The sequence below is a fragment of the Oreochromis niloticus genome, linkage group LG17 (genome assembly GCF_001858045.2).
Source record: "Oreochromis niloticus isolate F11D_XX linkage group LG17, O_niloticus_UMD_NMBU, whole genome shotgun sequence".
In the NCBI taxonomy this organism is placed as follows: domain Eukaryota; kingdom Metazoa; phylum Chordata; class Actinopteri; order Cichliformes; family Cichlidae; genus Oreochromis; species Oreochromis niloticus.
This window is the reverse complement of record NC_031981.2, coordinates 5,314,186-5,332,073: the sequence shown is the minus strand read 5'-3', so window position 1 is coordinate 5,332,073 and position 17,888 is coordinate 5,314,186. Positions and strand designations below refer to the sequence as shown.

At 41.1% G+C, this 17,888-nt stretch overlaps 1 protein-coding gene across 2 annotated transcripts in view; it reads right to left on the bottom strand.

The window, feature by feature from the left end:
* Nucleotides 1-12,346: 12,346 nt before the first annotated feature.
* Nucleotides 12,347-17,888, bottom strand: part of tbc1d22a (TBC1 domain family, member 22a) — a 156,802-nt gene continuing 151,260 nt past the window's right edge. For both annotated transcript variants that reach the window (XM_005451751.3, XM_005451749.4), the window contains exon 14: nt 12,347-16,329. In XM_005451751.3, the coding sequence (XP_005451808.1) occupies nt 16,201-16,329 (129 nt within the window). In that variant the 3' untranslated portion in view covers nt 12,347-16,200. The remainder of the gene's footprint in view (nt 16,330-17,888) is intronic.

Genomic DNA, 17,888 nt, shown 5'->3' with positions numbered 1-17,888 from the left:
TAACAGTGCTGAGTTTGTCTAAGTTGGACATAGTTTCCGGGTCTGTAAAATTAAGCCAGTGCACAATTGCCTTAATCGGCATTCTTTCTGATCAACTCATTAAACACATTTCTAAGTTTATGGTCTCAGTTACTGTTTAAAGTCTTGTTGAATACAGCATGATTTTCATTTTTCTAGTATTTCATTATGTAAGTATGGTCTCCATTAGAGTCAGCAGGCTACACCTTATAGTAGGCCTAGGTTTGGTGTGAGTATGCATTGTCCCTCAGTTTCAAAACACCAAGATGGCAAAGACCAAAATGTCTAGTAAAGTCAAGTCAAGTCAGCTTTATTTCTATAGCACATTTAAACGACATCAAGTGTCGGCCAAAGTGCTGAACAGTAATGTAATCAAATAAAAGAACGAATTAAAATAAACGAGTTAAAAAATATTACATAACATCCATATATACACACACAAACTCTTATATACACTTGTCTATACAAGTATATATGTACACATACATATGCACATACATATACATGCATATGTATACCCCCACACACATACACACACACAAGGGTACGCACCTGGAGATAAATTCATGTATACATGTGCACGTGCATATATCATCCAATGAGATAAAAGACCAGAATAGCTAAAACAGAATAAAAGCGGTGTCAACCCATCCAAAAGCCTTTGAAAACAGGTAAGTCTTCAAATTTGATTTGAAGATTTCTGAAGAGGATTTTATAAAAAGGGAAGACGGTTCCAGAGTCTCGGAGTGGTGTTGGAGAAAGCCCTGTCACCTCTGGATTTTAACTGTGAATGTGGATCCAGTAATAGCATCTGAGGAACGCAGAGTTCGAGTGGGTAGGTGCAGGCTAAGGAGGTCTGAAATGTAACCTGGGGCCAAGCCATGGAGAGCTTGGCCCCACCAGTTGACCTAACGCTAAATAATAAATCCTTGATATCAATTCTGTATTTAACTGGCAGCCAACGTAAAGATGCGAGTATCAGAGTAATACTCTCTCTCCTTCTGGTACCTGCCAATAGACTTGCAGCTGCATTTTGAACAAGTTGCAGGCAGGACAGGCTTGACTGACAGACGCCTAAATAGAGAGAGTTACAGTAATCAAGACGTGATGAAATGAAGGCATGGATAACAGTTTCCAGATCTTTAGATGACAAGATAGTTTTTAGTTTAGAAATGCTCTTGAACTGGAAAAAACTGCCACGAACAACTGAGTTTTTTGTTCGTCCAGCTTGAGGGTAGAATCGAAAATGAAGACAAGATTTTTAACATGGGGGTGTACATTAGCTGATAGTGGGCCCAAGTAATTTCTTATGAGACTAACAAAGTCTTGGTTGCCAAAAATGGTTTAGTTTGAGAAAGTTCAGAGACATGCAGCAATTGATGTCACTAAGACAATCTGAAACTTTATGCAATGTACTATCAGCACCTGGTTTTAGAAAGAGATAGAACTGTGTATCATCTGCATAAGAGTGATAGGAAATCTGGTGTTTCTGAAAAATAGAGCCTAATGGGAGCATTTATAGGGAGAATAAGATAGGGCCCAGAATAGAGCCCTGAGGTATTATCCACAAGCAAGTGTAGCAGGGGAAGAGTATTTGTTACCCTGCATCACTTCAAAATGGGTCCTGAGTTGGACTTGAAGACACATTTTGGTCTTGCAAGGGGTTCCTGCATCCATGTGTATATCTTAGTATAAATGATCATAGCATAGCGTATGTCTGTTCCCTAACTCCTCCTGGACATCAATCTGGATGACACTTACTATATAAACTGCCTTGGGTACCAGGATTATCAATATCTACACCGATCAGGCATAACATTATGACGATTGACAGGTGAAGTGAATAACACTGATTATCTCATCAGGGCACTTGTTAATGGATGGCTTTGAACATTCAATCTCCAGGTTGATGTCTGAACCAACAGACAAACTACTGAAGCTCAGATTGCTGAAAAGTGTAATGCTGGTTCTGATAGAAAGGGTGTCAGAAGACACAGAGTGTCACAGTTTGTTGCACATGAGGCTGCATAGCCGCAGACCAGTCAGGGTGTCCATGTTGAGCACTGTCCACCACCGAAAGCACCAACAATGGGGCATGTGAGCATCAGAACTGGACCATGTGGCAATGGAAGAAGTTGAACTTGTCTGATGGATCATGTTTTATTTTACATAACATGGATGGCCAGGTGCATGTGCGTCACAACCACGCATTATGGGAATAAGGCAAGCCGATGGAGAGGGTGTGATGCATTCAGTAATGCATCACACTGCTCCTGGGAAACCTTGGGTCCCACCATCCATGTGGATGTTACTTCGACATGTACCACATACCTAAGCATTGTTACGTCCTTCCATGTATACAGTATTCGCTGATGGCTGGATTCAGCAGGATAATGCTCCCTGCCACAAAGCAAAAACGGTTCAGGAATGGTTTGAGGATCACAACGATGAGTTTAATGTGTCGATCCATGGAGGACCCACCTCACAACTTCCAGGACTTCAGGGGTCTGTTACATCATGGTGCCAGATACCATAGCACAGCTTCAGGGGTCTAGTGGAGTCCATGCCTTGATGGGTCAGGGCTGTTTTGACACCAAAAGGGGGGGGGCAACAAAACATTAAGCAGGTGGTCACAATCTTATCCCTGATTGGTATATATGAATTTGGGGAATTATTTTTAGAAGGCTGAAATCCTTACAAATTATATATATTATATGTAGAAGCTGATCTCAAACAAATGGTGACATGTATGTTGTTTTTTGTGAATGCATTTTTTAGTACAATGGTTCTTGGGGCTCACTGGAATGTGTTGCCATGCATATCTGGTAAATATGAGATGCTAATACTGCGTGTAACTTGATTACTTTGTCTTATTCGATGCATATGTAGCTTCCAAAGAAGAATAACAAAATTTGTTTGATGGTGAGCCGTTTATTAAGGCTGGTGAAGCAAACACTCACCTAAACTGGGAGAACTAAGTCTAAACATAAAAAACCCTGGACTGTGAACATGAACATGATTATGAATATGAACATAGAAACCTGGCATGGAAAACCTTAAACATGAAGACTTGGCATGGATTCATAGATCTGGAAACATGGCATGACACAGCAGGATAAGCAGACGATCGGACGAGGAATGATTGAAAACACACAAACTAAATGCACACAGGAGGTGATCAGGGGAAGTGGAAACACATGGGGAAACAACTGATTAGAATGAAGATAATGACGCTAAAAGGGAATTGAAACTAAACACAATGAACATGGGACACCAGACCTTCTCAAAATAAAAAAGGATACATAACGGGACGCGGACATGATACGAGCTTGACAACATAGGACAAGAAGATTCAAGACGACGAACCGACAAGGGAGACTTAAACACAGGAGGTGATAACACAAAGGGAGTCTAATAAACAGAGAACTATAACTGTGCAAACTAGGAGCTTAAGATGATTAAATGAACCTAAACATAAACCATAAACATAAAATTATGTTAAAATTCAAAGCACTGGGTCAAACGGCTCAGGATCGTGACAGTTAATCCAGCTAAGGTGGTTTATAAACTGTACAAATCCTTCCAGCGTGCCAAAAACAAGTCTGCTGTAGCTCTTTTTAGTCGCTCTTTTCTTCAAAGTGGTCTATTAAGAGTGAAGAAGGTGAAGAGGGGAGCTCGGGTGGGGGTAGGAGGGGAGTGTGTTAACTGTAGCTTGTGGTCTGACAGAAAAGCAAACTGGCTGCTGAAACATCCAGAGTCAAACGCAAATACAGGGATACACAGTCAAACAGCAGTTTGTGTACGCTCGCCTTCGACAGTTGTTGGATTTGTATTTCAGCTTGCCTCTGTTCACACAGTCATTGTCAGTGCAGGCCAGGCAAAACCCCTGTGATGTGCTGCTGATGGGAAAACTAATGCAGCCAGCTATCTAACACAGCTCAGACCTCCTGACCTGGTGGCTGCTTCGGCCTAACATTTGCAGTGTTTCAAGCCTGAGTGGGCTTATGGGCTTTAATATATGAACAACTCGGTGTTATTAACTGACATTTGTCCTTTAATCACACAACCTCAGACTGGCCTTTGAGTGTGGTCAGTGCCGACACCCAGTGTTGTATTATGAAGATGATCAAACATACCTGAGGATACGCAATGTTGGGTTTACTTCATTATCTGTATCACCAAACACATGTAACAACCTACCCTCACAGCCAAGTGGCATCGTTACAACAAAGACGGGCCGTATTCTTTAAAGTGACAAAGTATGTAATCACCTTTCACACTTAAACACACACTATGGCAACGTGCCAGGTGGAACGGTGTCGCAGTATGAGGTTTGTTGTGCTAAAGGCAATGCAGCAGGGCACTCTGTAAAGTGTCGTTTCACAGCAGAAATGACAAATCAAACCGGATCAGACCGAGAACGATCTTTGTCTCCTTCAAACACACACACACATGCATGTAATCAAACACCAGCTCCAACACTGACATGTATACAGATGTGCAGATAGAGTGTTTAGCCCCAGGTATCTTTAGTGCGGCAGCGCGGCGATAAGGTTAAGAGAATGAATTGTACTTTATCAGTTTAGCCTTAAACTAATTCAAAGAAAGCCAATGAGAGTATTTCCCATTAGTGTGTGAATGAATCTACCGTCCAGTTGGCAGGATTGAATTGGTTAAGCTGCCAAATGAAAAGCAGGAGTAACTTTAGCACACACACACACACACACACCAGTTAATTACATATCCTCAGTGTGTCATTGCTAACGGTTCTGTCTTTATCGCTACAGAGTCACTTAGGCTTAGGCCAGAGGGGTCGGCTGCTATTTTAGCTAACACTGCAGCTTGGTGGCCTAACCATGATAGAGGACGTGAGCGCTTCCCCATGCACACGCTGAGACCCACATTCAAAATCACAGATATATATATATATATATATATATATATATATATATATATGAACACACACACACATACACACACATTCACTCCAATGTACAGGAATGAGGACATTTGTATTAAAGTTTATAAAGTGATTTGGACCCGAAGTGCTGCAGTTTTCTGCTCTCGCCCAATCACCTGAAAAAAAAAAGTGCCACCACAGCATTGAAGGGATGAGAACAACTTTTACTCTAGGTGAAAATCTAGGTAGCTTAACCCGGGGGAGGGCTTCACTGCAAAAAGCTGTTTGAGCAAAATTGAAGACTTCTGCTCATTTCTCACTAAAACAGGTAAGTGGATGTTATTGACCTCTATATTTTTTTTCTAATAAAACAAGACTTAATAATGTGTTAAGACTTTTAAGAATTTTTAGTTTCAATCACTATCTTCTAATCCAAGCAAACATTGTAAACTATTACTTGTATACTCTAAACTGAGCTCTTAAAATCTGTAACTTTTTAAATTGTTTATACTTTTTACCCATTTATTTATTCCCCTTCACACTACCTGTCCTGTTTCCTCACCCCCAACCCTAATTGGTTGCGGCAGATGGCTGCCCGTCGCTGAACCTGGTTCTGCCAGAGGTTTCTTCCTGTTAAAAGGGAGTTTTTCCTTCCCACTCTTGCCAAGTGTTTGCTTATAGAGGTTGTCTGATTGTTCTCAGCATTATTGTAGGGTATTTACCTTACAAAGCACTTTAAGGTGACTGTTGTGATATGGTGCTATAAAAATAAAACTGAATTGAAAAAGAGAAACACTAAATATTCATAATGTGGTTATGAATTTAATAACTTCCGAAATGAAAACCATGCTAAAATAAGATCATGCTCAATAAGACTTGAAACTGAAGATTGAAACCACTTGTCTATAAGTGTGTTTACTCAGGTTACAAATTAAGTAAATCCTTTTCACTTAGACTTCTGAACTACCAGATAAGTCACCCCCTGCTGGCCATTATCAGTTACAAACTGGCTTAATTCTCAGCAGAAGCTGGTGATAGCTGGCTACCATTTTTTTTCCATTTTTTAATTTTAATTTTCTAACAGGTGGGAACTAGCGTTAAGCCTTTTTAAAATGGTAAATGGTAAATGGCCTGTATTTATATAGCGCTTTACTAGTCCCTAAGGACCCCAAAGCGCTTTACATATCCAGTCATCCACCCATTCACACACACTTTTTTAAACTTTCCACACCTGCCAGTCCACTGGGATCCATTTAGATTCGACTGACATCAGTTTTGTCATTAGACAAAAAGTGCGAGCATCTGTGTGGACATCTGCATGCGCGCCAGTTTTTCTGTGACCACGCAGACCCATTCACACCAACTCCACAGCTATTTATTTATTCTGCATTTAGCCAAGATAGTGGTTCAGATTTGTAGTTACTAATTACTTTTCACATATTCACAGTTATTGGTGTACCTGTCCTAAACTGTAAGCAGTCAACATTAGCAGGAACATTAAAAAAAGTATTTTGCCTTCATAATAGACTTCTGATCACAATTTCATGTAACCTAGAGCAGTGTTGACCAACCACTGTGTGCCGCGAGAAATGATCAGGTGTGCCGTGGAAGACTATCTGGTTCTACCTGATTAGTACTCTAAGCGATGGCGTGAGTAACGGGCAGAACAATTACATTCTTTTCCATTAGAGGGCAGTACAACTACCTGCTCTAATTAAAAGAGTTGCCAACTGCCAGTAAAACAGAAGAAGATGAAGAAGAAATGTCATACTAGTAATGCTGTGAGACCACGCAGCGCGTAATAACATTAGATAAATATTTGAAAAGAAAAAGTAATCAATCTGACCTGAGTCCTGGAGAAAAGATGAAGGCCCTAGCATGAGTAGCAGTCAGAAGAAAGCAAAAAAGGTATACTGGGGACAAACCGAACCAATTCCGCCTGGTGCGCGGGGGAAAATGATCAACATGCTTTTTGTGACATTTTTTGTTTGGTGGTGTGCCACATTGGTGGCACACCACCAAACAATGTGAAACGTGCCGTGACTCCAAAAGGTTGGGAAAACTGACCTAGAGCCTTTATATAGAGACAAAGTAGTAAACAAACTCTTAAAGAACATTTTTGGTTACACAATTTGGAATTATTTGAAACTAATTATTTGAAATTCTTCACATATCCAAGCATACAATAACCAAACGTAGCATAAACATAACAGATTACCTAGAACTAGCACACAGCAACATTATTCACTTGTGTCGTTGTGAGCCATGTGTTCAGTACTGAAACTACTTTTAGCCTTAGCTGCAGACTGTGGGATGACTAAGAACAGCCTGACAAAATGTTTCGCCTTGAGACAAGCTCTTCACTTTAACCACCACTCCTCTCCTGGTATTAGTCGCTTTGTCACTAGATCGGTAAAGCAGTTGGACTTTAAGATTCTAATTCTGGCTACTGTCATTCGTGGCTTTGTTTTCAGCACGCTTCTCTGAGATATTAAAGGCATCACAATGAGTACACTACAAACTAACCCTTTATATTAGTATGGTCAGCATCAGTCAGAGATAAAATAGCAACATATCTGTGCTGCCAAAAAATAATGCTGTGTGCACTCCAGATTTTGACACAGACAGCCAAAGACAGTAGCAGCAGGCTACTGCCTTCAGCTAACATTCAAACATGGCACATTCTCTCTGTAATAATAATGTCATTTACTTCTGTAGCTGGGCTGCTCGGATAGTTTGTCCACCTGGCTGGGCATAGTGCTCCGAGTGATGTCGACGATACTTCTCAGCTATACTTCTCAGCAGATACTTCACCGAAACTTCTCCAGACTAAAACTTAACACTCTTCCTTCTCAAACATTTTTAGTGTCAAACATAACTTAAAAACAAACATGCAGACAATTACTATAATATGTCTATGGATACAATTTCCTAACAACTGCATGATCTTATTTTGTAGTGGAGGAGAGACACTCATGGCGAGTGGCTTAGAATTTAAAAGCTCATAGATATTTCTGTCTTGTGGCTCAGGACCTCACAGTCCCTTATCTTGTATGGTGAGGTACCGGAGAGAACCCACGACATTAATTAATTAAATCACTGAGAAGAGTATACTTTAGGAAATACACTTTTTCTAAATTTGACATCAGCTTCTCAGATATATTTTTTAAAATGTTAGTACCTCACACCACCTTTTGGTTCTGTGAGAAAATCAGAAATGCAACATTTTCACTAGTTTTCTGTCTTCCAGATTATTGGGAAAATGAAATGCCTGGATGCCAAATTCATTTCTTCACTGCATCCGAAGCTAATACAACATTATGTAACTAGCTAAAAAAAAAAGAAAGAAAGAAATTGAACTTCAAAAATTGAAATTATTAATGAAATATTAACTAAATATTTGTGTCAGAATGTAACTGATTGTCTGCACCTGATTACTAGCTGTACCTGAATAATGGTTGGACTTACTTTCTAATAGCAGGAACAGTCTTCCAGTTATTTCCCTTTCTTCCTGTTGAAAGGGAGTTTTTCCTTCCCACTGTCACCAAGTCCCTGCTCACAGGGGGTCATCTCAGTGTTAGGGATTTCTCAGTATTAAGGTTTGCTTTTTACCTTTCAATATAAAGCACATTGTTGTGATTTAGTGCCATATAAAGAAATTTGATTGCACTGAGTATTGATTGTTTGATTTAAAATCAACTGTGGGGATGTACTGAGGAGGAAAAAATGGTCATTGTTCAAAAACATATGGACTTCCATATAGTGAAATGATGAAATGAGACAGTGCAGTATGTGTTACATGTGATAAATAGGCTACTGGGCAAAATCAGTGGTGGGATTATGCTTTTTCATGCCGTGATAATGTGCGTGAGCACAGCAGTAGTGTGGAGATGGTCTGAAGATGGATTCAGAGTGACACATGTATAAAAGTCATGCTGATCCCAGTTGCCATGATGCTGTCAGCAGTGATGAGTAGATGCACAGCAAATCTAATAGGCTGAACTTTAGCTTGATGTGATGAGTAAGCAGTCAGGGTTCATTTGTGGAGTTCAGTTTTCTTACCTTGCAAACATATCCCGTAAAAAGTCTCCAGAAGTTCCAAGTCATGCTCTTATTGTACGACGCTGAGTATTAATATCCCTCTACAGCTGCAAAGGTAAAATAGATGACATGAAGTTCATTAGGCTGCACGTATCTGCAAAAATTCCTGATTCACATCATCAGCCAATCGCTGAAAAACTATGACTTTAAAAAAAAAAATATCAAAGAAAAGATCAGCTCTTTGTTGCAGAAGTTCAAGCAAAGTGCATTCCTTTAATAGCCTTCAAATATAATCTCTGAAGAACACACTTGCACCACCATCTTTAAAGTGGAGCACTTTCTCTGTCGCTTAATGTCAGTGGCTGATAAATCCCCTACTTCTACTGTTAGACCAGCTGATTAGAATAAAACATGTCTTAAAGTGTTAAAGTGTAGTAAATCCACTTCTTATAGGCCTTATTTTCCTCCTTGTAGTGACTGCTTTACTTGTACTCAAACAATCACAAAAATTGTTCAGTGGTTTTTAAGTTGTTAAGCTTAAAGTTGACTCTCTACTTGACTTCGGCCTGTTGTGTCTTAATTCAAGCGGTATCAGAGACAGCATGGAAGGGTTTAATTTACCTTCTCAGCTGGATGAGAAATCAAAAAATGATGATGAAAAGGGGAAATTCTTGTTGTTAGGACAATCACCGAGATGACAGCAATGACTAACGGTGAAATGAAGCACTGTACAGTGTTCAGTGGGGGAAATAAAAACAAAAGACCCTCCTTCACCTCATAATATTCCGACTGAAGAATGATGTGAGATTTTATCTGGATATTTATTTGGATAACTGCACTTACAATAGGCTTTTGCAAGGTGCAACTACAAAGTTCTGATGATGGACTACAAATTGGGCATCTTGATTCTTTCTTAGATTACCATCCACTAATGAGTATTCACTCATCTGCTCCATCACACACATATAAAACTGAGTGACATCCCATTGTTAATCCATACAGTTTAATAATGTGTCAGCCCACCCTTTGCAATTATAACAGCATCACCTCTTCTGGGACGGCCTTCCACAAGGCTTCGGAGTGTTTATGGGAAGTTTTGACCGTTCTTCCAGAAGTACATTTGTGAGGTTGGACACAGATGTTGGACGAGAGGGCCTGGCTCGCAGTCTCTGCTCTAATTCATCTCAAAGATGTTCTGTTGAGTTGAGGTCATGACTCTACGTAGGCCACTCAAATTCTTGAACACCAAACTTGCTCATCAATGTCTGTATGGACCTCGTTGGAACAGGAAAGGACCAAACTGTTTCCACAATGGCGGGAGCATGAAATTGTCCAAATTGTCTTGGTACTGAAGCATTAGGAGTTCCATTCACAGGAACTACAGGACCAAGCCCAACTTCATAAAGACAACCCCACACCATAATCCCCCCCTCCACCAAACTTTACATTTGGCAAAGTCAGATAAGTACTGTTCTCCTGGTAACGGCCAAACCCAGACTCGTCCGTCAGATTGCCAGATAGAGAAGTGTGATTCATCACGTCTCCACTGCTCCATAGTCCTGTGGTGTGCTTTACACCACTGCATCCAACACTCTGCAGTGCACTTGGTGATGTAAAGCCTGGTTGCAGCTGCTCGGGCATGGAAAACTATTCCATGAACCTCTCTATGCGCAGTTCTTGAGCTGATCCAAGGACCATGTGAAGTTTGCAGGTCTGTACTGATTGACTGCAGAAAGTTGATGACCTCTGCCTACCACGTTCCTCAGCATGTGCTGACCCCGCTCTGTGAGTGAATACTTTTGGCAATGCAATGTACTTTTGCTTCTCACTGGAGAGATCATTTCTACTTAAAGCTTGCAGCAGCTGTGACTGAAGAAGAAAAAATGTTGATAATCTTATACACTAGCAATAAACACATAACCGACTTACAGTAGACTGTTGATGACTTTCTTATGGCTGTTTTTATGGTTGTTTTTTATTGTTTCTAGGTTAGTTAGTGAACTGCCTGACATATTTGGTTCCCTCCCTTTAGACTGAAGCTGATTTACATCACAGCTGCCTTGTGCCTCCACAGTGCATCTACAATCCTCTCCGGAGTCATCCTCAATCTGCGTCTTTATGCTATAGTGTGACTGTAATACCGTTGCTGCTCGGATCCACTCTTCAAAAAAATTGAATCAGGAAATAGATTTTTAGAGACAACTTCAAAATCCTATAAAAAAAAATAAATAAAAAATAACACATCGGAGTCTTGACATTTCTGCCTTAGTGATCCCAGAGTGCTGGAACATTTGCCAGCGTGAGCCCCTGATGAAAAGGACTCATGCGGGTAAATACTGCTTTACAGGACTATAAATTGGGTGGAGGGAGTTAAACGGGATTTGGGAGGTAAAACAGCAAATGCTGATATAATAATAGTTTCATACTGTACGAATAAAGAAAAAAGAAAAAGCAAACAGCCACAATGTGAGAAGGAAAGCTCAAGGAAAAGTTGATTATGCTAATAATTGTGCTACATCTCTTTAGCTACAGAGAGAGCTCCAGCTGGCTCTTTGCTGGCACACCTCCTCCCACCGTTCACTCTCTTATTGCCCTAATGTGTGCGCGAGCGCACGACCGGGCGCCTTCCTGCGACCATTGTTGGTTTTAATGTATTTTTAATTTCCCATGAAGTGACTGAAGTCCTCGGTGACCGGCACTCCATAATTGGCTGCCTGTGTGAACATCAGTCAACCTAACGAGAGCAAGAGGGAGCTTCTACTGTGGGCTGCTCCACACACACACACACACACACACACACACACACACACACACACACTCGCACAGGTATGCTCTCCTGTTTGCAACTGAAAGCAGTCTGGCTGTTGTTTTGCGTGTCTTTGTGTGTCTGCTGCTTTCCTTCTCTTGATACACACACGGATGGGAAAAAGTCTCATTAACTGAGCTGCTGCTGCAGTTTCCTCCACACAAGCAGTGTATGTGTGTACCTGTTAGACGTGTGTGTGTGTAGGCAACCAATACGATTACATGCTGCACATTAGCACAGCTGTTAGCCACGGCCTTCTCGCGGCACTGGCTAATGTACTAGCATGCTCATTACACACATATAACAAACAGCAGCGGCGACTTTGATTTAAAGCATCTGCATCATTTCTGTGTTTTCATCACAGCAAAGAGCTTCATTCCGGACTCGCCGGGAGACAGATTACACACACATCCCAGACGTGTTGCTACAAGGAGGCAGCGGAGGCACGGCGCTCTGGAATACGGAAAACCCGTCGAGTTTAATTGACCGCGGTCGGATTTGCGATATTCAGAAAAAGCAAGTCGATTTCTCTGCTCACGTGCGCAGCTCGAGGAAAAAACAGGCACATACGTACAGCGTGATGTCATATATATAGGATTTATTTACACTTTCTATTTACAGATTTTTGTTTCAAAATCTTCTCTGTACACATTTATTTTTTAAATTCAACACCTGCTACTCCTGTCACCCACATGCTCTAGTATTATTTGATTCTTTTTTTTGGAGACAAAACACATCAGGGAGGATTTTTCTTTTTTCCTTCAGTTTGGTTTTCATAGACAGATTTTACTCTAAGAGAAATGAAAGCAGCTGGAAATGTTACTTAAGGATGCACTCCTGAAGACGCTCCAAAGAGTGTTTGAAATTTGCCGTGTGTGTGTGTGTGTGTGTGTGTGTGTGCTAATAGAAAAAAGGGGTTTCAACCTGATGCCACTGAGGCGTTCATCTCCATGGAGATATGTGTGTGTGTGTTGAGAGTCAAACTTCAGAATGCAACAGAATGTGCTCCTGTGTTTGTTTGTTAATTTCACCTCTCTTCGCAGAAGTGTGTGTAGGCAGCTGACTCTTATTAAAGGGAAAACACTGCATATAGCATAACAGCAGAAACAGAGGGGGGCTCAAACCTACTCTCTGCCTTTGACACACACACACAAATATATTGATAGACACTACAGCGGCTGTCGACCCCCCACATTTGTCTTTATCTTGGAGCATCGGTGTTCACCACCGGCATTGCTTTTACCCCCTACAGTGTTCATATCCATATGAATGTGTGCAATAAGGCAGTTTAATGTTGTGAGAAGTCGGGTTATGGGTAATAAATGGGACAAATATTGACTGCTCGCTCACCCCTGCCCAACCTTATTGACTGCTGCTGTGCCTGTCAAGCTTTGCATTCATGATTAAAAAATGTAACACTCAAACTCAGAAGTGGCTTCAGTTTTCTAACTTAAATAACAACGGACAGATCACATAAGCAAATATCATCTCCACTAACTATGCTAAAAAAACACCCTAAAACATTTGGTAGTGAGCAGACCGACTCAATTAAGAGTCGGTCTGCTCTGATGAGTGCAACTCGTCTGCAATGTGCATCGTTGCAATAGGGGACTTGTCTCAGTTGGTTGGCAACTGGTTGGATTCTGGTCGTAAAGTGGTAGCAGACTGATTCTTATTGGCATTTTTATCATGTTTTTGACAGACCAAGTTGCTTTGAACATGGCAACTAACTGCAGGTGGATGCAGACTTGGCACCTGTCTTTGAAGCAACCATTTCAAAAGCCAAAAGACTGCAGGTTCATAACACACGGTTGGAATGATTTTGGTCTGTTTGACTGACTGGCGATCCTGGAGTGGCAATTCACCCACATTTCATAAAGCTGCTGCGGACTCCAAACTGTTTTAATGCTGAGTAGCACTACAGCCACAGCCCTGCATGTTCTTTTAACATGTGCAGGAATGCAAAGCTTGACAAGCCTCATAAGGGATGGGGAGGGTTTAGGGATGGGTTATTGGTTATTTTATTATGGCATAAAAGCCCAGAGTGTAATTCAACAGCTCATGCTGGTGGTTTCTGTAGCCAAAATAATATTTCCTTTGATTTTATTACTAATTAAAAATGACTTCATATTGCTTGCACAAATTTAAAACCTAAAAAAAAAACCCAACCAAACGAAACAAAAAAAATCATCTGTGGTCAAAAAACACAATCAGGGTGTTTGTCTCGTGTCTCCAGAGTCAGGCACAACTTTACAGGCATGTAAACGTAAACATGTGTAGGCATTTAAAAAAATAAAACCTAAATGAAAAAGACAAATATTTAAAATGCTGATTGAAAGAATATATCTCATACAAAAGAAGGGAGGGGACTTTTTAGACTTTTAAATTAAGTGCAGTTTTTCCTTGTCAGAGAGCATGGGCTTGTGAAACTGGTGCAGATTGGGTAAAAAAAAAAAAAGAAGCCCCAAACCCTCAACATGTGATCAAAGACTGACAGCTCTCACTGAAAAAAGGGACTGAACTTCCAAAGAAACACAACACCCTCCCTTCCCCTCTCTCCTTCCATCTTCCCTTCACACACCTACGCCTGCCGCCTTTTTCGGCTCGGGTGACAATAATGGATCCTGGCGGAGTTGCGACAGGAGGATCCAAATGTTAACAGCTTTGTGTTATGTCATGAATGTCTGATTACCCCTCCACCACCACCACCTAACATCACACCAATATGGTGCTACTGACTTTGCGTAAGACATCCCATGTGCTCTATAAGAACAGAGCAACGTGTGAACGACTAATGTAAGGCGGAGGGTTGTGTGTGCAAAAACAAGAAGCAGGTTGTATAACTTATTTATGCAAACGCTTTTTAATTAAAGGGCGTGATGAATCGTTGTCACCTGCTAAGCTTGTCAACTTCCTGTTATATTCACAGAGTTCAGTAAGCACCGTGAAAGGTGCCGACGCCTGATTACAGGGTACTTACAAACAGCATTATAGAGCCAATGGGATGGATGGTCATAAGCAAAGAAACAGCTTTGTAATTATTTATTTACTTATTTATGTATCGGTACGTTTTTAGGATAATCCCGATGATCCGCGTGCAGAGCTTCTACATGAATAAATTACGAGAGCCGAAATGGATCAAGCGTGTGTAATTGCATTTTAAAATTGCAAGACTTCCATTAAGTTGGAGCCTCCAAATAAACCCTTCCAGTTTTACGTGTTTATATGGAAATACATCTTTTAAGCTCAGGCCCCACCTTGCTGGTGATCTCTAAACAGTCCAATCCATATTTTATATATTCTGGGCGGCAAACTTGAAAACAAAAGGTGCCCAAACAGTGTCGATTGTGCTCTTTCGGAATAACAAATTTAGCTTCAACTTCAGATCTGGCCTGTCACCAACCCAGGCCAATGTGTCTCTAAGTGATTCTTTCTTTATGTCTGCTAACGCCTCATTATGTGTATAACCGTGTAATAACAATGCGTGTTCTGAGGTAGTCTTACATTCACAAAGAAGGAGAAGTTGATAATAAGACGTGGCCCTTCACATGTGGGCAGGTCTGAGGAGAAAAAAAAAAGAAAGAGAAAAGAACCCTAACAAGTGGGAATAGGTAGCGTTCTCCCTCCTAATGGCTTCTTATGTTCTCTGATGTTGATCTGTGTATGTGACTCCTGTTCTGCAGCCTCCTGCCACTGTTTGCGTTACATTCAAACAACGAGAAGCTGCAGTGATGGGACTGGACGATGAGGCTTTAAAGCTGGTGTGTGATTGGCTTAATGGAAGGATACATGCCTCCTCTCACTGACTGACAAAGTGACTTTCTGCAAAAGTCTTGGGAGGGTCACGAAGAAAAACGATCTGTGGGGGAGGTAAAGTGGGGGGGAGGCAAGTAAAGTATCTAGTGCAGTGCCCTTTGACATCTTTCTTTGTCTTTGCAAACTGAAAAGGAAAAAGATCACATTTTGCCTCAGGGAACAAAAAAAAATCAACTATGTATTACCATGGTTATGGAAATAATTAGCAGAAAGAGGCATTTTTCGGAGCCAGACCTAACCGCAGGCGGTGCTGAGCAACAGCTCCTGGTTTTGCATCGGGCCTTAGGTTGATCTCCCAGGTGTCAACTTGAGTGATAAAGAACAGGACTCTGCACTGCTTCAGAGCTAATCAGAGAACACAATAATCATTTTAAAAAAAAGAAGAAAAAAAAGGCTCCACATCAACATGTTAGAATGCTACACCGCACATCCTCGCAGTCATTGGTTGATTCAAAAATCTCTTAGTAGCTGAAAGGCCCACCGGCCAATAAGGGAAAAGGAGGTTAAGAAAAAGGGGCGCTCCTTCCTGTGTGGGAATAGAGGCCTTTGAGTTCAGTAGACCACTTTGGGGGGAGTAAAGGAGGAACACAGGGAGCCCCCCTGCCCCGCCCCTTGCTTATCATCTCTTGTAGTGGTTGGGCGCATCAGCGAAGGCAAACTTCAACCTGTAGGCTTCAGCCAACAGTACGCTCACTTCCTCGTTGCCCCAGTGCATTGTGGGAAGGTTCTGTAAGAGGATCATCAGGCCCTGGTGAAAGAAAGAAAGACATTATTTAGACGCAAAACCACAAGATACATGACGGCAAGATCGACATCTAATCAGCTTCAGAGAGAACCAAAAATTTAAAAAGTAAAACTCAAACACTGGAGAGTGTGTGTAGGGCCAAAGGAAAATATTGATGCAAGAGGAAAGGCAAAGATAAATGTGTGGCTGATCAATATTAAAAGAGGCTAGAGGAGGACATGAGGAAAGAAAAAGGGAAATCACAATCTGTGGGCAGCAGCTGATGAATTTTTATACTGTTGGCTATTATATCCACACAAAACTAGGGATTTTTCAAGCTCAGCAGCGTGGTTTCAGGTCAGAATCACGCTCGTACATTGATTCCTCTGTACCTGACAAAGAACCAATTTGGGGGGTCGAGGTGCTGTACTTATTATAAATGAGAGTGGAAGCACTACTTCTGTCTCACAGTAATGTAAGACAAAGCTGGTACATGGTTAGGCAATCAATGAGAGGGAATAAGAGAGAAAAGAGTCTGGGCTCTTTGCTTCACGTAAGGACAGAACTTTAAAATCCATCATCTTGTAATTATATTCAGAAAATAAAACTTTCTGTATCCCAATTTGGATTTATGCCTTCTCCAGAGATGGCAGGACCTCACTGTTATCTTATAGGACCTAAATAACAATAATAATAATGATAAAATGTTTTAGGATATTTTTTTTTAAAAGTTGAACAATATCCATCAGTCAAAGGACTGAAATAAATCAAAAAGGTGGCTCTTCTGGCTTTTAAACAACAAACAGGCAGGGAGACGAACAACAGATGCTAATAAATGACCTTGTAAGGTGGCATAGTGTAAACATGTAGCCAGCTTATCCACCAGGGCAAAGCAGCAATTGCACTTTACCAAAAAAGTCAAAAACCACACTCTCTCTCACGCACATACACAAATGCCCTCACCAACCAGGACTGGATTTGGCCATCTGCTGATAGCCAAATATTCATCCCGTTGGCCAGCTCAAACGTGAACGCGGTCTGCTTTGTTCTCTGGCCAACTCTCAGTCAGTTGTAAATGTGCTTGCTCCAGTTTAGCTGCTCTCTGGGTCACCTTTTCATCTAGCAGGTGAAAAGGTGACCTAGTTGTACTTCTTCTCTGGAACTCAAGCAAGACCCAGCAAAGAACTCTAGACGAGCTCTTCCTTTGGCAAAGGAAAAACAAGTAGAGCCAATACAGCTGCACCACTTCCCTCGACCTGGTACTCACTGCGTTTGATAAAAGGTCTGCCAGGATTACGAGCTTTTAATTTGTGTAGATCTGGCTAATGTCAGAAGCTGGGTGCAATGTTTTAATTAAATGCCTTGGCTTGTTGTCTGCCTTTTATATATATATTCATATATTTTTTTGGCATTTTCAGCCTTTTCTTGAAAGTCGAATACAGAGCAGACAGGAAAGCAGGGAGGGAGAGGAATCATACACAAAATGACCTGATGTGGACTTGAGTCCGGGGTCCTGTAGTGGCCTTAAGCATATGAGATTCCCTCTCCACCAGGTAACTTATACATAGATGCCTCGTGTATGG